Source organism: Thermobia domestica, chromosome 14, assembly GCF_964235325.1.
Source record: "Thermobia domestica chromosome 14, izTheDome1.hap1.1, whole genome shotgun sequence".
Lineage (NCBI taxonomy): Eukaryota > Metazoa > Arthropoda > Insecta > Zygentoma > Lepismatidae > Thermobia > Thermobia domestica.
In genome coordinates, this window is record NC_137467.1 from 57366608 (window position 1) to 57389442 (window position 22835).

General features: G+C 35.0%; 1 protein-coding gene across 7 annotated transcripts in view; it reads left to right on the forward strand.

The window, feature by feature from the left end:
- Positions 1–22595, forward strand: part of lilli (AF4/FMR2 family member lilliputian) — a 561135-nt gene extending 538540 nt beyond the window's left edge. For 6 of the 7 annotated variants that reach the window (XM_081737944.1, XM_081737943.1, XM_081737942.1 and 3 more), the window contains 5 exons: positions 4581–4670; positions 5222–5299; positions 9327–9423; positions 13611–14013; positions 18182–22595. In XM_081737944.1, coding sequence (XP_081594070.1) covers positions 4581–4670; positions 5222–5299; positions 9327–9423; positions 13611–14013; positions 18182–18303 — 790 coding nt within the window. In that variant the 3' untranslated portion in view covers positions 18304–22595. The remainder of the gene's footprint in view (positions 1–4580; positions 4671–5221; positions 5300–9326; positions 9424–13610; positions 14014–18181) is intronic. The other variant, XM_081737947.1, reaches the window with a different exon arrangement.
- The last annotated feature ends 240 nt before the right edge of the window (positions 22596–22835 follow it).

A 22835-nucleotide genomic window follows, 5' to 3' on the forward strand; every position in this document is an offset into this window, starting at 1 on the left:
CTGATAAATTTACTTAAAAATAATTCGGAAATAAATAATTAATGCGGAAATTTTCAATGGAAACCCTCACTTTCTTAGCCGTTTTCTTAGTTAAATTGTGGTACTAATGAATATATATAATTTTTTTTTTTTCATTACATAATTAAAGCTATGAGATGTGATTAAAATCAGTGTGTTTACTTAAATAAATAAGCCGTTGACGGAGGTTTTTGTTTTAAAATTTCGTCATTCGTGGATATTCAGACTCTAGAAACTCAGCTAGTATGATTATGTTAACTTTCACAACATCAGTTGTAAGGAAGAAAGCAGCTTCTCTCAGACTGTGGGCGGGAGTAGTTTTAACAAGTTAAAAAAGAAATGGCGTTTGTAGTTCACATATTTAGTAGGTTTGCACGTACCTTGGGTACTTCCTTCTGAATCATCATAAATACGAATACTGTAACATACACCTGCGTTTCTCTTGTGTTAATATTTGTAATACAGTAAATCCCCGATTTAATGGACGTCGGATTTAACGGATAGAGTTTGACTAATGTAAAAAAAAAAAAAAAAAATGTAGTTAGGAGAAAGAACTGTTGCGACAGAAACTTAGACCAGTTTTTTAAAAGACGCGGTGACGAGTGAGATTGTAATATGCTTTGAATTTAAACTCAGAATCAATCAACTCAGCAATATTCAGTGGAAGATGGCTTTTAGCCACCGTGTATAAACTAACAACGACTAATAATTAATAAATATCTATTATTTCCAAACCTTTTCGTAAGACTACAAATTTAACTTCTTTTATATATATATATATATAATTGTCCGTGTCACTTGCTAAATTTTTATTTTTCATTGTCACTAAAATTCATATTATGCACTGAGGACGGCTTTTTTTTTAAATAATCTCCAGAAGAAAACTGAATTTTTATTATATTGCAATACATAGAATAACTTATTTGACAAATTAAGCACAAATCAGGCTTATAAACAACATCCGTCCTTTCCGTGCATATGTTTATATACTACATCTTCCTCAACAAAACTATCGGCTTTGTCTATATGCCATATCTGTCTCGAATAGGTAAATGAACCAAGAACAATAATGGCACAGGTACCCAACACCCAACTGAAATTCCATAGTAAGTGCCGGAACTTAAGAGAGCACACATCCTCCCTTCCTCCCTATGCTACTGGGGAAGATTAGCTAAAATAAAACAGTCGTTATATACTGAGTCTGGTCAATGCTTTTTTTTGTAAGAAGTTTCGTTCGAACATTGTTACATAAAGTATTTGACCCAATATTTTCGGCGTTCCCAGTCGTCCCTTCTGACGTACCATTTATTAATCAGAGCATTATTTTCATAAGATTTGTCGCCTCCGGGTTTTGGCCTTCACCAAGTCTCACGTAAATAGATCATTAATTAATCATCATACCAGTTTTGTTTGAACTTCGTTAAACTGTTTTTGAGGAATAAAAAGTTAATGTACGGACATGTTGAAAGGTTATAATAGCTTCCTGTAGAAGCCCAAAAGTTTTGAATCAGTGTTTCCGTGAAGAACATATTGGTGGAGTGCATATCTCTGATAAGTAGTATCCCTGAGTCGATTTCAGTCCATATAAGTTTGTGGTGAACAGTCTTAGTTTTAGGGTTTCTCAGCGTCTTCCCACTTCCATTCTTCCAATTTTTCCGTTATCATTCCTTGTATATGTAATGTCTCGTCTCCTTTAGCCTATAGAAGGATGATCTAAAGATTTTCTCTTTTTCCCTACTCTAAGATAATTTAAACCAAAACTCAATTTCTCACTTTGCTGGCCATATATAAATACAATAAATGCAAATTAAGTTTCAGATAATCCTAGACACTCTAATTCATAAAGACAATATAAATATCGTACAGGAAAATCGAACTGATACGACTTCACAGAAAAAAAAAAAAAAAAACCTTTATAAGTAAGAGGTCAAGTTTCACGCAATATTTCGAAAGCAGATAGTTGGCTATCTCGTGTAAGTTTTTGAAGGTGACTTGATCAAAATTGTTCCTTATTTACTAAACGTCACTTCTTGATGTTCAAAATACTGCGATAGGTATCGGGTTTACCCGGTATCTGTAGAATGTGATATGCTTATAAATGCTGTATTTGCACAAATCACATCAAAACGAAAATAAATAAATAAAACAGAGTAAACACACCAGCGTCCTGATATGTTACACACACACCCTGGGAAGATCTACAAGCTGAATACGTGTTTATCAATCATTTTAGTAGTTCCCATGTCAAATTATTTCGTGTATTGCCAATCGAATTTAACGTTTGACTCTTTCCTGAAGTTTAAAGTGCAGTAAAGGACACTCCCCTTTCGGGACAAACCATGAAGGCCTAAGGAATGTGTATATGGAGAGGCAAGTGCTCCACACTTTCTTGACTTCGGCACGCTTGGGGGTAATGTAGAAATAAAATAATTATCCAGTTTATCTAAATATTCTTTACTATACACACATACACACTAGTGGCTAAGCTACTGAATTGATGCACATTGTATTTTGTCAATAACTTGTTAATCATGAGACGAAGTTGGATATAATTTTCTCTTACATAAAATTTTTGTTAACTAAAACTCCTGTGTTCTCGTCGAATATTTTCAAAAGAGCTAATATGGTATTCTCTAAGATATTTGATTTTATAGGATACATATTCAGTATTCATTAAAAAATACTTACCCAAAATTACCTAATTGTGAACATTTGGGCATAAAGTTATTATTGCCTTCCTCAGCACACAGATAAGTTAAATATCTGAAAACACCTATTGAGGAAGGCAGTAACGTTTTGTCGAAGCGTTCACAATTGGATAATTTTGCGGTAAATACTTTTTAATGAACATGACTTTTATCTAATTTTTCAGATGACTTTTCAGGACGCGTACTTTTCAGTAACATTTTTCATACAAATAAGCACGTCTCGTCAAGGTAAAAGATAAACTTACGTAATATAGTCATTATTAGTTTAACCTCTTCTGGTCCATAAGAATTCTAAGGCAAGTTGAACAGTTTTTTGAGTTAGATGAGGTAAATTTGACATGTAGATTCCAAAACTCGTCATCGTTAGTTTATCATTTCAATGGTTACCTAAGAGGAATATACCCCTCAGGTCAATAAAGGATTTTATTTTTTAAATAAATAAGCATAAGCAATTCTATCTAAGATAAGCTTTTATAAACCTTTTCATTCCTCTGAATAGTATTAGCAATTCTAATGTTTGTGTGTGTTTCCTATATACTCCATAAACCCATGAGGCTGGTTAAAATTATATAAAACTAGAGGCTGATTTTCAAACTATTATAGAGCATATAGATATTAAGAAACAACCGATTTTGTAACACACCATACCTTCTGTAGATGTGAATTCTGAAAAAAATGAAATGAAATCTTTGAGTTTTACGTCCCACGGTTATGCCGGTTAGGCTAAAGGAGACGGTGATTATGAGAAATGAATAAAATGGTGGAATGAAGAAAGTGGGAGGAAACGGGAGAACCCCGAGAAAACCCACGCACACGGTGTTTGTCCACCACAAAGTTCACTTGGCGGGGGCTGGGATCGAACCCGGGACTCCAAGCACCAGAGGTGAACGCTCTACCACTGAGCCACCGCGGCCCCTATAGATGTGAATTCTATAACATACAAAGAGTGAAAAGGGACTAACTGGACCGAAACTCGAACCCGGAACTCTGGCATGCCGTGCCGATGCGTTAACCACTGCGCCACCCAGTCCACTGCCCAAAACAGCCACTCGCTCTCTCACTTACGAGGTTGTCCGAGGGGAGAGCACCAACGTCCTATAGCATAGATTCAATCCCTTCTATACCTGTAGCTCCTAAACTATATATTAAATCCCTTCCATACTTGCAACTCCTAAACTAAGCAGTTTTTACAAAGAATATTTTTTTTCCAGCATGAAGGTAAATTTTGGAATAACAGAAAAGCCTTGATCGCTTGACTAACATTGAAGCATTCTCAGTCAAAATATCCATTACAGTAGATTGTCATTACATGGCTGGTTACTTGCAGCATGAGGAATGAAAAATCGGAATCACGAAAATTTGTTGTTCGATGGTAGCACAGTCGGCAAAGCATTCGTCTGATAAGTGAGAGTTTTAAATTAGAGTCTTCCGCGAGTCCAGCGACCAGGTTTTTTCGTTATTCCAAAATTGTAACGCATTGGTGTAGCATAGAGTTATCTCGCGAGGTTTGTTCCCGTATTTTTATATTAACCAGTATGATGATTGGAATATTAGTTCTTGAGTAAGGGATACAATAAAAGTGTGATAGAGTGGTACATGAATATTAAAATTTAAAATGATACACAACGATTATCTTAAAGTTTTCCATAATTATAATAATACGACTTTTTATATATAATACTAAGAATTTAATTAAGCCCTAACTTCTAATAAATAAAATTTAACAAAATTACTCAAATTTTATGTCCGTCATTAGAAGACTAACTCCACTCACCATATTATCATAATGCCTGATTCTTACACCTTGTATGCGGGGTTTTATGTAACGTAAAAACAATTTTGATAACGTTACAGAGACTTGGATGAAGTGACCAAAGCCGAAATGGAGCCGGCTTCTTCAGGAGCATATAAAGAGAAGAAAAATGGGCGTGGATCGAGAAGAAGGTACAAAACAAATAAAAATTATTGGAATATAAGTAAGCGTGATGAGCTAATTAACTGTCCGAAAGTATCTAGATCTACACACTCGCTTCCAGTAAACGCGATGTGGAATGTCGCAGACACACATACATTGAAAGCTAGCGCGTATACACAAAAGGACGAACGTAACAGGTGAAGTTTAAACATTTATTCCATAATTCAATGGAAGACACCCTATAATTACCAGTTATTAATTATTAAGGTTGATCTACTTTAAAGTATATGCAAGACATCGATATACAAGTATCAGAAAAGCAAAAATATATTAAGATAAAATAACTCTTTGCAAATATTAATCTCAAACATTGAACTTAAAAGCGCGTTTGTTTCTGACTCGTGATACCCATAATCGGCAAAGCAGTCTTTTTTAACTGCTTTAATAAAGGTTTATAATATCCGATCGTTTGTCTAGTAAATGCGCATTTATTTTTCTTATTCGAAATTTTATTGAATAGTCTTACATGAAAATTTAGTGAACTAACGTATTGAATGTTGCTCTTTACCTGTTCTTACAGATACATTTCATCGAAGTTTCGTAACCAACAGAATAATTCTCAGCAAGGCAGTATAGATAATAAGCTTGCAGTATTGAGGTGAGTTAATTCCAGGTTTCGTCAGTCTTTTAAAGTCTTCATGTGTGTGTGTGTGTAAATTTAAGTGAACACGAATATAATGAAACATACGAGGGTCAGTTAGAAAGTTCCCGGAATGTTGTAGTTCTGGCATTTATGATACAATCACAATGAATCTTATGCAATACAGTCCTAGGTTGCCTAATTCTAAATTTAACAAGCGTGAAAACTTCTTTAACAGGAGTGTACGAATAGTTTAGCGAAACTGAGGAATATGTAGTGATGAGTTGGTGTATTTTCACAGATCGAGCAACGCGCAAATATCAAGTTCATGTGCAAATTGGGGAATGTCTGATTCAGAGTTTGATAGCCTTAGAACCATCAGCTGTTTGACCCTTCCCAAAGTTAAAAATGGGCCTTCTTCGTTTCGCCAACGTAGAAGGAAACAAAACCAATGCGACAGCCGTACTTCGAAAGATACCAAAAGAGGCCTTTCGTCGCAGGAACGATGGAACAAAGGTGTGTGTGTGTTCCGAAGGTGTCGACTTTGAAGGCGATCAAGTAAATATGTACTTACATTGTGGTAATAAAGAACTACACCGGAATTCCGAGAACTTTTGACTGCCCTTCGTTTTACTGGTAAATACCGTATTTATGCAAATCTTAAAACCTCAAATCACAATTTAAAAATGTTACCATTAATCTAAGGTGGATTTCATGTAGGATAAATTTATTTAGTTTAGTCAACATTAGACTTGTACATAAACTATCAGAACAGAGAGTTTGTATAGGAAGCCTATTTACGTAGCACGTTCATTGGTAAGGAAATTACTGTATTACCTATATGAAATAAAAATTTAAAATCAACGACTACTTTACGCTTGAAGCTAGCGTTGTAAGATGTCCTTTTCTGTTTACGCAGTCTTGTGACTACCTAATTCACACTCTCCATAGAATAATAGACCAACAATAAATGTAAGGAAGTGTAGAATTACAAAAATGCATTTATAATGCAACAAAGGGTAACTTTGAATTTAGTTACAGTCGAACTACCGGTTGAAATTTTACTCGAAATAGTGCTTGCCATAATTTTAAACACTACATCTGGGAAATAAAAGTACTCATTGAATTCGCTTGAAATTAAATATAAATCACAGTTCACAAATTCGCTTCATATGGGAGTATGTGTTGAAGATCAACAGACTTCTACAATAAGACTTATGTTGAGTTATGTGATTTTTTCAAAAAAAAAAAAAAAAAAAGTGTAAACCAAGTACGTATCACTTGATGTTAGTGTTAGAAAGGAGTGGATTGGAATTTTGTGTTATCATATATACACCAAAGTTCATTCAATACTAAATAAAGCCTTCCCCGTTTTCCTGGTGGCTGGCGCGCGTGTCTTTAATACATATGGTCTGGGGTTCAGTTCCCAGTGTGAGAACATTGAACACATTACAGTGATTCGAATTCCGTGATTGCTTGGGGTCCCGGGTTCAAACCCTGCTCCCGCCAAGTGAACTTTGTGGTGGACAAACACCGTGTGCGTGGGTTTTCTCGGGGTTCTCCCGTTTCCTCCCGCTTTCTTCATTCCACCATTTCATTCATCTCTCATCATCACCGTCTCCTTTAGCCTAATCGGCATAACCGTGGGACGTAAAACTCAAAAATTTAATTTAATTTCATTTCGAATTCCGTGATCCTGTATTTCCATGTCTCATATAGCCACGGTGCTGAAAAGGGACGCTAAACTTTAACAAATTAAATAAAGCATATACTGTGTAGTAATGGTTGTGCTCTGTGATGATAGAGTTCACTTTTGAATAAATAAATTACGAAATTATAGTATCTGCAGCTGTACATTTTAAGCTGAAGTCAACTACGAGAAGTTATGGTGATACTAATTTCAAGTTTGTCAGGGACAAAGTGAATCGTAATAAGTAGTAGAAATTAATGTACGAGGAGAAATCAAAAAGTAAAGGTATTTCTGCACTTTCTCGCAGTAGAGTTTGGTAACACTGCTAGTATTCAGCGCTGAATTAGTGTCGTCAGCAACACTTCTATGCAACTTGCCACTCTTATTCCTGCGTTAGTTGTTGGAGTGTAGTAGACCGTTAAACATAGCAGATCCATTGTTAATCTGCACCAAGGAGGAAATTATTTGTCGAATACAAGCGCAGTATGGTGACAGCTGTTTATCACTAAGCAAGATATATATATGAATGGATAGAGCGTTTCAAACAAGGAAGAACTTATGTGACGAGGAAAGATCGGGCAGGCCATCCAATGTCAACGACTGAGGTCAATTAGAAAGTCGGTCAGGGTATGGTGATGGAAGACAGACGAATCACAATGGACGAAATCGCTAATACCTTACATGTTGAGCCATGGTTCACCGTATTCCATTGAAGGAGGCGTTGAGGGGATGAAGACTTGCAACCGATGCAGAAGTCATTAATGCGGTGCAAAATTGGTTATAGGTTGAACCGAAAAACTTTTTTTCCGACGAAATCAAACAACTTGTGAAACATTGGGAAAAGTGCGTTGAAGTGCAGGGAGGTTATGTAGAAAAATAATGTATGTTTCACTTTTCTATCATTAGAATAAATATACTTTTTCTCAAAAGTCCCTTTACTTTTTGACTTCCTATGATACGCGTATTGCTTTGGTAAAATTTTACATTGTCTACTACAGAACAAGTTCTTAAGATAACGAACAAAGGACTACTTTACAGTACGGTATACTCCATAATTTTGTGTTACATAGTTTTGTCGCCAAGATGAAGATCATCAGCCATGAAACTTATAGTACACAGGAAAGACTTGTTTTAAATGTATAAACTTTCAGTGATTTTCATTTTACTGCCTTCTTGAAGCATTTTGGAAAAGTAAGTTTTGACTTCTAAAATGTTACAAAATATAAACATAGACATTGGATGGTGCCTGCTTACTCGTGCCCCAAAAGTAGATATACACCCCTGCATTGATCAAGTATAGCTTTCTAACTTATAGGTTTATTTGCTTCGGCTGTTCTGAGCTTAAGATATAAGTAAAAAGACATTAAGAACAAATAATAAGGGACTAAGTCTCCCTGATGGATAACAATAAGAAATGATATAAAAAGCAATGAGTTGATCAGTACGACACTGTATACCTACTTTTGGGCTACCCTGTAGTATAAAACGCAATATTAGGATCAAATCAACGAAATATTTTCGAAATTTCTAGAAGAATAATTCATTCTACATAATTTGGTGACGCATAGGAAATATATATATATACATGAATCTTTTTCATACGCCGTAGGAAACTGTGCTTAAAACGGATAAACTGATTTAAATAAAGAATGTGATATCAATATGAATTGTTTTTATTAAGAGACAATAATTCTATATATTTATCTCAAGGAACGGTCATTTTCGTTTAAAATAAATGTATACTCATAATTTTTCCAAGTGTAGTTAATTAATGTACGTGATCCGACTACTCAGATAAGAATATCTAACGTACAATGAACAAATGTATTGATAAAGGATGATAATAACAGTGTTGAAGATAAATGTTACGTTTGGGAAAGGAAACATTATTTGTATTTACCTTTTGTAACATTGCACACTCATCTGCCTAAGGCTCCGAAGAAAAAGGCATAGTGTAAGCCAAACATTATTAGCTATACACAACAAAGAAAAACAAATTTTGGTGAGTTTTTGTGCATTTATCACAACGTACATAAAACCATATGCTTCGAAGTTAATTAAAAGTTTGTTCCATATCCCTCATATTGAGCGACATTGAAGGTATGAATCAATTTTCGCAGTCTTCCTGAAGATTTCTTAAGTTTCACGGTGGAAGTGCTGGATATATATATTGTAGAGCGTGACATCAAGTAATGGACGTAGTATTAGGTACTAGTTATTAAGAGTTAAAATAAGAAGTCGTGTGTCCGCGTGGTTGAGTTAAAAGTTACATGAATGTGTCATTTGTGTAGTTACTTGATATTCAAAATTGTGAAGTTCTACAATTGTAATGACTTTTCTTTTTCTTTCTTCCAGTTTACGATGCCAATCGCTGTTGTTTTTAAAACTTTTTAAAATGAAGAAGCATGAAGTAAAGGAATATCAGAAAATGTTAACAGATTATCATCAAAAGGTACGTTTTGATATTTTTCAACAACTATTCGAATAATGTGCTAGAACCTTTCTATTTCAAGTGTGCCCTCAGAAAATATGTGAAACATATTTCGGCCCTACTCCCGCCGCCCTCTTACGGAGGAGCCAATTTGTCATTCAGTCGTTTTGTCTTGGCGACTGAAGATCGTATGCTACTTAGAATGACTAACAAGACAAGGCACAGTTAAACCCATGAAATAATTCAATGTGACAACCCTGTACGCATACAACTATTGAGGGGTCTTGGCCCACAGCAACTTGTCCCTCCTCTTTCAGGGCACATACGGGAAAACACACATCGACAGCAGCGCCAGCAAGGGAACACTTGAAATATAAAGGCTCTAGTTGTTCCTGCGGATTTAAAAGTTCCTTCTTCTTTGTTTTTCTTTCTATAATACAACACAAAATCGTGTTCGTGGGGTTTTCTCCCATGCTCATTCCACCATCATCATTCACTTGTTTTACTCATCCGTCTCCCTTAGCCTAAAGGGCATAATCGTGGTATGTTAAACTGAAATAGTTCATTTCTATAATACAGATTTTCTATCTACAAATTTATTTAGTGTACTGGACTTTATATCCAGATTTTACATGTTATTGTAGAAGAAAGAGAACAGGTAAGTGTATGGGCGGACATGTTACATAGTATCTTCTTTCAGCTCTAGTTTTTCCTTGTTAGAATCCTTCTGCATTAGTCTTCGAGCTCTGCCTACCACTGTTCTCGAGTGAAGTCGTGGTGTCACGCAATAAAGTTTTACGTTTAGCTTTTTTCGCTTGTTCGGTGATCTGTGATAGCTGAAAACTTAGAACAGTGTACAGCTGTGAAATTCTGTTATATATATAATATACCTCTTCCCATGTTGTTCTAGTACAGAAGTGGACAACCTGGAGAACATGCGTACTTTTTTGCATGTGCATAGTTGTGAATATGCCACTGCAGCACTTTAGACTTGCGATTTTTTTTTCTATCGCTCCAATAAAGGAGTAGGGGAAAGAAGACATCTTAAATTCATCCCCCCCCCCAAAAAAGATCTTTGTAGTATAGTCACATAAGTACATTCTATTTTGCTACTTCGTGTTGATTATGATTAGATCCACGCATCAATTCAATGTGATAAAATGTTCGTAGACTAGTACAGTAACATAGAACAGACATGTAGCACGTAGATGAGTTGGAACTGTAAAAAGCAGTTCTACTAGAATACGGCGTCCTTCTTTGAACATCAAGATTCGTGCTACATGAGGTTTCATGATTATGTATATGGGTATACTTATGACCTCAGTGTGAACACAGCAAACTAGGGAAAAGCTTAACATCAAATTAGGTGCTTCAGAAGCAGCGGAACGTCAATTTAAGATTAAAAGAAGCACAACTCTGAAAAATGTGGCAAAATCGCTTAAGGACATTATGTCCTGCACAACAGAGCAGGTAGTATCTACGTTTGTTTTGAACAGGTACCGTTGTAGATATCCAGAATTTTGACTCCCAAGGATGCACTGCTCAAAACTGTCAAGAATGTTGTATACTAGTATTGGATAATCTGACTTTCTTTCTACGCGTGATAACTGCGAACGAGATTACGGCTACGGCTGTGATGAGAGTTTTCGCAGTGGTAGAGCCAGTATCTCCAAGACCGGAGGAGAAGAGGCCTGTCAGGTGGACAAAGATCGTGCTTATATATAGGGTCTATATATTAAAAAAACGTTTAAGGCTTTATGCACCGGGAATTTTTCCTGGGAGGCTAGACCGTCAGAGTTCACTTCTACTGCTCTGGGATGTTTAAATGAAGACATTCAGCTCAAAAGATGTGAACTGTGGCACGACGACAATACTCCATTACGACAATGCATCCGTTCACAGAGATTTCGAAGTACGTGTTTCTTGGCCACAACTACTCTTCCTTATCAGCCGTATTCGTGGAAATTGGGCTTCAGTACTTTTTTCCGAATATTAAGTTAACAATGAACTTTCGAAACAGGCTAAAATATATCCGTTTTCATAAAGCATGTTATTCCTTTTGAATATTTTTACTAATATTGTTCGTAGAAGAACCATTATAAGAGGGCATAAGTCAAAAATTCCTATCAGCTTCCCTTAATGTGACTTGAGCAGGTGCATTCAATCGAATCTCCGATTTTTGTCAACTCTTTAAGTATAAAGAAATTTGATTTACAAGGACCAAATAAAATATGAAAATATTCTTTACATGTTCTCGTATTCAATAATTGTAATCTGAACACAAAATTGAAAGTGTTGAGTGAAAGTGTCACTTTACAATCAAAATCACAAATGGAAATGATTCGAGTGTGTGAATATACTGTAATTTTTTTCGATTATAAGGCCCCGAAACCAGAAACGAAAGTAAAATTTTAATTTTATATATTTTCTGCCATTTAATTGTTTACTCAGTCATCATCATCAGATGATTCAGATTCATTGTCATTTATTTCTGTAGCACCTGTCTTCATACAGAGCATCGTCTTGTGTGCTATCAAGCTTATTCGAAATCAAACAATTTTTAAATACACGACCGACTGTTTCTCTCAAGTCCCCACAATCCACTACGATTAGAAGAAAATCCTTCACTTGGCAACACCGTATTTACACAATGACGAAACTTACTTGTGATGGCTTCTAGTGTTTTAATTAATTTATTTATTTATTTCCTATTGCGTCGTTGAAGGGTGTTGTCTATTTTACCAGCCGTGTAGATGATACTGATTCTAAGCAGAGGTGCATTTTGAACCAAGAAAAAAGTCTGCTTACAATTTAGATACGTTGTACTTTACACGCATATATATATATATATATATCATATAATCAAAGAAAGTTTTTGAATTTGGACAAAGATAAGCATATGAGTGATGTGTTTTCTAGAAAACAAAGCACGTGATTTAAAAAAAAATAATAATGCGATACATTCTTTCCTTTTTTTTTGTTACACGTACATGTTACATGCTGATTAAGAGAGATACACTTTCAACAATTAAATTTCGAAGACATTGTGAGCATCCAGAAAGCCTATATTGTTTATGTATTCCATCTTCTTTGCCGTTCCGAGTTGGTAAAGATCGGAGATATACCTTGATTTGAAGTGTCAGAAAGCAAAGTAAATATCTAATGAGGGCTTCGCCCGGCGTGATGCTTTCCGTTACAAGAGGGAACCGTCCACTTTTAAATGTATTTAGACCATTAATGAGCAGCGATGTTGTATCATCATTTGGTAATGCCTGTTTACTATTTCTGAAATAAAATGCTGAATTTCGTCTTACCCTTGTATCCTACTAAACATGGGCATTTTGAAATCGACCATTTATGTATGCATACCAACTGCAATTTCTACAATTGGAGGAGCAAGTGAATTATGTTCTGTTAGGACACCGTGAGCGCTACAAATATTTCACGATTACTAATGAACAAATTCCATGGCTCTGGATAAGTAGAGTAACAAATAAAACAGTTCTGACCAGAGCAGAATGAAATATATTAAAAACTATACTTACAATGTGTTTTATTAGTAATCGAGAATGTTTATAATTAGAACAAATAAAACACATTGTAAGTATAGTTTTTAATATATTTCATTCTGCTCTGGTCAGAACTGTGTTTTATTTGTTCACGATTACTATTTTAGAGTAATGGGCCGATCATTGTCTGACAGGTAGGAAGTACTTGAATAAGAGAAATGAACCTTCACACTCTTAAAAAGCTAATAATGGAGATAGTGGAAGCCAAAAGTAACGACATTATCAACTAAGATCTGTCTGTATGTTCCATAAGCATACATGGCAGTAACATCAGGGAATGTAGGCACCGATTCAAGAAACTAAAGATTCCTTGTAGATGGCTTAGAGGGATGGTAAAGGCACATAGAAAAAAAAAAATGTAAGATGCATATATTATCATAACGAATTTATTTATTCATTCTTTCTCATTTCATCAAAACTTGTGAACAGTACTGATAGGGTAATGAATTTTAAAAATTAAAATCAGAGTGCAGATGTTTTGTGTATCGATTCTCGATGTTCACAATTCGTGTTATAGTTGTAATAAAGGAAATTAAAAACGGTATGTGAATAATTGTATTTACATAATTTTCTTAATTTAATAGTATTCATTTTTTCATGGTCTCTTCTGATCTGATTATATGTTTTTATTGTTTTCAGGCCACCTCGACAACCCAAGCACTGCAGTCATCCCAAGAGCAGAGTCAAGGTTCTTCCTCGCAGTGGTGTGGAGGAGGACGTACCACAGGCACTCCATCACCGCTGTCTCCAACGCCTTCGCCAGCTGGTTCCGTTGGCTCGGTCGGAAGCCACTCGTCTGGCTACAGCAGCGAAATAGCCAATGGGAACGGTGGGGGAAGTAGTCGAGTGGTAGCTGCTGTGGGTATGCCGCCTGGTCATCCGCAGTTGGTACAGCCACCAGCGAACATGGGCCCTTGTGTGTCTGTTCCGTTGGCAATTCACAGCGCCATGCAGAAACAGAACCAGCATTTTAGTTACCTTTTGAGCTGCCATGACCTGTGGGAACAAGCAGATAATTTAGTGTTCAAGGGACATACCGAGGGTAAGAAAATTTCTTTCAGGTTTTATCACAGCATTAATATTTAAGCATAGTATATCTTCAGCGAACCCTTACGGGGTCCATTCACTGCATTCGACCTGCGAAAAGGGACGAAAAGTTGCGAATTGAGTAGCCTACATTGAATTGATGTAGTTTTTCTAGCTCAGGAAACCCTTACAGAAGCATTTAGGAAAATTCATGAAAGTCAAATAGAAATTTAGAAAAGTTAAACATTGATTCTTTAATAAAAGAGACACACTGTTTTAATTCGCGACTAGTAAAGATGTCATTTTGTTGCAGTGTAGGCGCGACGTCTCTTCTTCCCGCCACTAAGCTTCCTATTATCAGCTGTAGCCAATAAAATAACGAGTCGTGAGGGCTGTTACAGTTAGAAAGAACTTTTCCCATGTGGATCGTGAACCAGTTCGATCTGCAAAACTATTTTAATGTTCACCTGTTGAAATTTGATGTGCGTATTTATTTATTTTTCCACACGAAAATAGAAAAAATAAAATCTGTATATGACATCTTCTTATTTAGACATAACGCACTATAAGATGAATTAGTAGTTTTAATTAATTTTCCTCCTTTCCTGGTCCGAGAATATCTGAAAGTTAAAATCTATTAGTACAGGGAATTGTGGATTGCTTAAGGTCAAAATTGAAAATTTCCGACTTCAAAATTAGAAATATGAAGTTCTGTTATTTCTAATATTTTCACCATGTTGTTTGTCTTAAATGAATCTATCTCAAGAAACACAATCATTATTTTACAAGTGTAATGAATCCTCCTAAATGTTGTTATTGAGTTGCAGCCTTTCGACCTGAGACATCCTAGCCATTGAATTGTCAGATTTGAAGTAGGTGATTTGTAACACTGAATAGGCTTCTACAGTCTTAATGGTGCACAGTCTGCTATTTCTTAATTAAAGGAACTCATTAATGATGATTCGGGAAACCATGAAAATTGTATATACTACCGGGAAATGAATTGTAGCTTCAGATACCAAAAGCACGAAAACACCTCTGTCTTAGCTAATACAGAAGGCTGAATAATTGCATAAATAGCCAGTTTCAGTCCTCTGCCTATATCCGCAGAGTGGGTTGATTATGACAAAATCAAGTCAGTAGCGTACTAAGAATGCAAGCTCGCCCTCCCCCCTCCCCAACACACACACACACACACACACACATAGAAAAAAATAATGTCCAAAGGGCCCCTCTTCCAGCGTTCATGAAGACAGGTAAAATTTATATAGTAATGAGATTTTTTTATTTTTACTTTGAGGTTCCATCTAGTCAGTCAGTTTGCTCATATAAAAAAAATTGCACATCATCACCCTTCTTCTTCTTCTTCTTCTTCTTCTTCCTCTTCTTCTTCTTCTTCTTCTTATTAATAATAATAATAATAATAATAATAATAATAATAATAATAATAATAATAATGTAAGTGATTATGATGATGATGAGGAGGAGGAGGAGGACGAGCAGGAGCAGCAGGATTTTGATTTCATTGTTAAACCAAGGAAGAAAGTAAAATTTAATTCACTATCAGGTGAAAAATTGTAAACCTGGATGCAGTAGTGGTCTAACCAGTATCCACATTTCTCTGACCACAACATATATGCAAACCTAATTGCAAAATAAATCTCAAATTCTACTACAAATCTAAAGTACAGCATAGAAGCTCCGTTGTACTAGCTCTGTACAATAATTTTCAAAAGAGAATGGATAACTTTAAGCATGTGTTCCTCATTTTAAATTATTGCAGGTTAGACCACTATTACACCGAGGTCTACAATTACTGAGTACTGTCAAATGCTTTTTATTTATGATTCCAGTTAATATACAGTCCGTAGCAAAAAACCTGCAACATGAGCATGTAAGTTTATTGTGAAACTACGCCTAACAGCGCAGGGAATCAACATAACGTCTAAGTGGCATGAATCACGTCAGAATAAACCTCGGCGTCCTCCCCTGCACACTTATTTTGGAGCAAAAGACTTCGTTGTTTCACAATAAACTTACATGCTCGTGTTGCAGATTTTTTGCTGCGGACTGTACAAAGTACTCGCGCGGTAAATTAAATGACTTTTCAAGCATTAAGTTGAAAGAAGACTACATAACAATGAGTAATATGAAACCTGAAAAGTGGATTTTAACATCCTGATCTCATAATCTTCGAAACCTGAGTGGGCCCCTTTTTGTCGAGAGTCTGTTAGTTACGCCACTGAACCGAGAATAGACTGTCTTCCTGCTAGCAACATTTTGCTGTTTTCGTATTATTCTGAAAGTTTACTAATTTTGAGGTTACATCGTGGCACTATTGATTAACAGCCATCAAGACTGTGAGAAAATTAGAATAATTTATGTACACTCATGTCCAAAATTATTGTCGCATGTCAATAAATATGTTGTTGTAGGAATATAATTTGATAACGAATTCGCCCGGTATTTCTTATAATGTTATTATGTGTATAATCGTCAAAGACATGTATGTGGCAAATTTCATGTCAAAAAAGCAGTAAATAAGAACAATAAAACGAAAATAAAACTTTCTTGTCCACTTAACAACCTTTTGTTTTACTCATTCTAATTTTCGTATTTATAATTCTTTTGCTGTGAAATTTACCAGAAATATACACATAGAGTATATTTCCCGATTATACACATAGTGTCAGTATTAAAAGTGCCCCGTAAAATCATTATCAAATTATATTGTTACAAGAAGCCAGTTATAAATATGCGACAATCATTTTGGACACGAGTGTACATTAGCGTGCCAGAAAGGTATTATTGAGTTCGTTCTTCAGTACAAAGAAACTTTCCGAAACTGTCGTATTGTTACAACGACAAGCTAAAAATATGAAAGATAGTGAAACCCTGCAATGTTACTTGGAACTACTAATAGATCTTCGGGATAATCTACTCAGAAAAATTGCCACGTCGTCAGGGAAATACGTATCATTATCCAGATCTATGTACACGAAGACAAGGTGTCATCGCACACTGAAAATCAATAATTGTTTCTTTTCAAAAATAAATAAATAAATAAAAAATGGCGTTTAAGCTGGAAACCAAGCTATTTTCAAGATGACTTCTCTCGCTGCGTCAGAATGTTGTGTGACTTGTCAGAAGTCAATTAAGATGAATGGGAGAAGATTCCACAATTTTTGTGTTTCAGAGAACCCTTCTTCCGGTGAAAGTCAATAGTCGGGAATAGTGGCGGACACAGAGATCAACAAATTGTTCTTGGTCACTTACATGCTACTCAAGTTTCCTTCTGTAAAATTTTGAAGCACCGATACTAGTGTTAATCATTTTCTTGCTAGTATCCGTAAATCTGGAAAATACCAATATTTGTGTGTGTTTATATAAGTTTTCTTTTCTGCAGTATTATTCTGGTGAAACCAGCTAGTGTTATTATTCAGTCCAAACTCCTTTAAGATTAAAATACACCGTGTTTCAAAAAGAATGATCTGATTTTGGACGGTAATAATTACGAAACATGGGACGTGCCGGCAAGGAAATGGGTGTTGCTTGAATGGGTGTGTCGTAGTTTCAGAAAATCGCCGTTAGATGTCAGTCAATGCGTCTTCTCAGTTTGCTGTCAGTCAGAAGTAAGATTGCGTCCTTCAACAGAAGGGGATTTGTGTGCTGCAGTTTGCAAAGACTTAGTTCGTGATTTTGGTTCAGTGTGCTTTTTGTAGGCGTTTTGGCATTGGTGCGCCTGTACACAAAAACATTCGTCGTTGATATCGCCAATTGGAAGACAGAGGATGCTTGTACAAAGGCAAGAGTCTAGGTTGGCCTCGCAATTCCGATGAAATGGACGAATTTAGCTATCGTCTAGATGTTGTTCGTGCTGCTGGTGGTGAATACATAGTCTTTTTAATAACATAGCTAAAACTTGAATATTTTGTGAGCATTTTGCAATTCATTCCATTTTTGTAGTGTTTTTATCAATACATATGGACTTCTAAAATGAGATCGCTGTTTTTGAAACACCCCGTATATAAAACAATAATTATGCCTGTTGTGCTGTATGGCTGCGAAACATGGTCGCTTCATTGTATTAAACTAACCATCTTTATTGTAATGCACTAACCAAAATCTTGAGGCGTAGCCTGAGTGCAGTTCAAACTAATATCTTGTGTATTTTATCGTTTCAGGTTTCTTCATTGAGCTGGATCAAGTGTGTGGACCACTCACTCTTCATAGTTCGTTACGAGACCTTGTCAAGTATGTCAGATACGGGGTTAGGAGGCTCAAGGAAACTTACAATTTGCATTGAAGTCAGCCAAGGATTTATATGTAGAGATCACTTAATTTCGTTTCAGAAAATATAAAATAAAATAATCTAATGAATGAGATGAAAGGCCTCTATGCAACACCCTTCAAATTGTTTTCTTCAAAAGACAACCCTTGATAAAAGTATTCCATTCTCTTAGAGAAATTGTCATAGGACGGAATATATATATTTTACCAAAAAACAATTTTGTGTATATATATTCCCATTCTTTCTATGACTTTTCATATTTTGAAGCAGTGGTTCATTTTATTGTGATGTAATTGCAGTTTACATGTTTGTAGATATTAAGCTTCAAAAGTATAGATATATATATATATATTATATATATGATGTAAAAATATATATAATGAACTGTATCGATAGAATCAAGGATTGTATATTTTTGTACATATAAAAAAGTGATCAGCAACGAGTTGGGATTCCGACAGGTTAAAAAAAAAATAGTGAATTATCTATGAGGCCAAGATACTTTTTTCTGGTGTATAAAGTTTCCTGATGTACAAATTTGTAGATGATTGATTTTTTGTTATTATTATTATTATTATTATTATTAGTTTTTAGATTGTGTTAGACAAACTCCTACATACATACGATACATACATACATACATATATATACACACACATACATATACACACAACATGCACAGGTAATACGTCAACTGAAAGTTTGTTGCGTTTAGGACCTAAAAATTCAGCTTCGTTGTGATGAAAGGTTGTACCATAATGTACAGCAAGGTAATTTCTTTCTTGGAGGTTGCATTTAAAAAGCAGCATTTTTGAACACTGCAACACTTGCTTTTTAGTGCAAGAAACAAATCAATTTTTGTTCCTACCTTCAAATGGAGGCTTGGTTATGTAGATTGACAGTTAAAAATGTGATTGGTTAACATCTACTGAGTGGTTTTACATACACATATTCTCTTTCGTTTTTTCTTGTGCCTTGCCAGTTTTTTAAGATATATTTTTGTCTGTTAGTAATGAAAAAAGACCGTATTTCTGCCACCATAACTATATTTCGTAGAATTCTCTGTTATGCAAGGAAATAGCGCAATATATTCCCAATTTCTTTTCATTATATCTGAAAATATATATGTATGTATATTTTTTAAAGTAAAGACGGAAACTCGCAGTATCATGCACAATTTTATAAATTTGTACGTTTTTCCCAGTGTTAATACGAAGAAAAATTACCTCTTGGACTCATTTTCGGTCATTGAGTTGTGCAATAAAGAATGTATGCTCTCATGAAATAGAAGTAGATAATATATAAATAGTATATATATTGCATTATATTAATAGACACGTTAATATTGTGTAAAACCTGGTAGTGTTCAGTTTAACATCAGTGGCAGTTAACTCAAAGCATGGAAGTTGTTCTTAATTTATTTTATATTTATGAATAATATTTATTAAATGTACTTTAGTTCATGCAATTATGCCACTGCCTATGTACTTCTTTGTGTGTACCTACCTACACACGCCATTTATACATATTATATATTTGAATATTGAAACAAAACAAAAATATTCTTGTCAGAACTTCTTCCTTGTTGTTTAGCGGAAATAGTGCATAATGAACGGAAACAAATTAATTATTAATACTACATTTTTGGGTTCTTTTCTCTCACAGCAGTTTTTTTTAAATATATTGGTAATGTATGTGTTCGTCATGAGATCATTTGTGAGTAGACTGTACTTGAAGTAAAATCTCGGGGCCGAACTATTTTTGTTTACTCTTTTCCATTTTGTATTTCTGTTCAAATCTTAACTGGAAATTCTTCAAAATGAATGTATTTTATCTATTGTACTATACAGGATGTCGCAAAAGTAGTGGCGAAAAATGAAACCACAGATTCCTGGCACCAAATCAAGAAAAAATGTTTATATGACATATAGTCCGAAAATAGACAAGAGCGGCGGAGTTAGATAACTTCAAATGTGGGAGGAAAGGAACTTCACACCAGCCAGCGAAATAATGATAGGAGCTAGGAAGGGGTTCAGAAAGACACAAAAAATCATTTCGGCTTGACATGTTAAATGCGTGTTACATAAACTGTGATAATCTGTTACCAGAGATTGTCCATTCGTCATTTAGGGATACACCGAATGTCTGTACGGCAGGGATAATGAAACGGTGTAGTGAAGATGAAAACCATACAGAAAAATTGTTATCCATGGCACAATTGCACGCACATGTACAGTCCGCAACAAAAGCCTGCAACATAAGCATGTAAGTTTATTGTGAAACGAAGAAGTCTTTTGCTCCAAAGTAAGTGTGCAGGGGAGGACGTCGAGGTTTCTCCTGGCGTGATTCGTGCCACTTAGACGTTACGTTGATTCCCTGCGCTGTTAGGCATAGTTTCACAATAAACTTACATGCTTGTGTTGCACGTTTTTCGCTGCGGACTGTACAGTGGGAGTCAAAACAAAAATAACTTAGCATGGTTGCATAATCTCAGGGGGCAATGGAAAGTGGTATACCAGACAGAAATTTTCAGAGAGGGGTTAGAAGTAAGACAAGTCTAACTAGTCATGTCATGTAATGATGTAACAGGTGGGATTCACAACGACATACTGTATGTGTAACAAATATCTTACACAGAGTAGCACTACAAACTACTAGGTCATACGTGCTATCAATAAACGTACTTAAAAAACATGTTCAAAGTGTTTCCTTCAATGCAATGTGCCAATCGTGAGTTTCGAATGCATTCCATCATTCCCGGTGTGTTGCGTAACTGTTCACACCCATCTTCAATGCAGTTCTGTAAATTGGCAATTTTCTTTTCCTAAGTATGAAGTTCGTTTTCATACCATATTCAAAGCTGTCTAACTCCGCCCCAGTCTACTTTCGGACTATGTGTCATATAAACATTTTTTCTTGTTTTGGTGCCAGGAATCTGTGGTTTTATTTTTCGCCATTACTTTTGGGACACTCTGTATAAGTGCATGATATTCGAATCCTAGTAAATCCACTAGTCTTGACCCGCTTACAAAATTCCCTCGTGCGGTACTGCTTGCTTAACTAATTAACAGTGTGGGCTGTATATGGTCAATTCTAATGCCTTCCATGTATTAAAAAGAGCAATTTGTACTATGAAAACACTAACAAGAAATTAAAATTGAAAAAAAAAAAAAAAAAAAGAAAGAAAATGTCAAAAAGAAAAAAAAAATTATCCATTCATATAGGACCCAGCTGCACACACAAATTGATTTAATAAAACAAAAGAGGGACTAACGGTTTCAATAATTAAGGTATAAAAATCCAAACTTTTTTTTTTTTTTTTTGAAACAGAGTATTTTTATATTATACAAAGGTAATTTTCGAGGCGAAACTGGGGTGGAATTTGAAACTAAATAAATAAAAAGTGTGTCACTGTACACTTATTTTATATATCAATTTGTTTTTTCCTCTTCCTCTTGATATATGCACAGAAAAAAAAATAACAGTAATAGAACTACCATTGAAAACAAAGAAAAAGACAGTTTTTTTTATGTAGCAAAGTTTCCATGTTCCGCTCCTCCACCTTGAAGTTAATTTTATTCGAACTGTTTCATTAACTGAAACGATTCCTTAATTTAAACTTTAAAAAGGGAAATAAAAATATTTACGTAATTTGCAGTTATTTTCTAATCTTATGTATGTTCGTACTTTTTAAATTGAGAAAGAAAAAAAATCTCGTCAAAAAATACAGGAGAAAAAAGATGTTCATTTATTTCAATGTAATTTTCTGTTTGTATTTTGTATGGTGTCTTTACTGCATTCTGTTATGTAGAAGGGAAATCTGTAAAAGTTCTTGCGTAGTAGTGAATGCCATTTCTACAGATGCTTTTTTGTAACTTTTTTTTTCAGCGTGTTTTACTTGCTGCATAAGGCATTGTACAGCTGTTTATTGAGATATTAAAAAGAGATTTGTAATAACCTTATGACATGTACGTAAAAAGTTCGCATGTGAACTTGTTTGTTGAGGAAGATCTTTGTGTGAAGGTCGTTGGGTAAACTGAGCCTCCTAGTTTGATTGCAAATTAATGAGGAAAAAAAAAAAGGACTAGGTAGTGGACGAGAAATATTTAAAAAGATAATTGAAAAACAAAGCCCAAAAGTGACCTTCCATAATTAAAACAGTACCTTGTGTATAAAAAAAAAGAAAAAAATGATTGCATAAATATGTAGACAGAAGAAGCATTATATTTCATCCTTGAAGGACATAATGTTGTTTTACAGATTTATTATATGAATGTAAATATATGATAAACTTATTTAATAGAAAATTGTTGGAGTTTTGTTTTGAATTTTTAACTCTCCTACTTTCCTTACGTTCTGGAGCGAAAGAATATATCATCTGGTCAGGTTTGTACGAAATGAGCTCAATCTCGGAGTATGTAGTCTTGTAAAATAAAAAAAACCTCACCTACTTTTCTTCGAAAAGATTTGGGCTCTTAACCCAGATACAGAATTGAATCAAACAAATGCTTATTTTCTTAGACTGAGATGCTTACTTACGCCAAAGC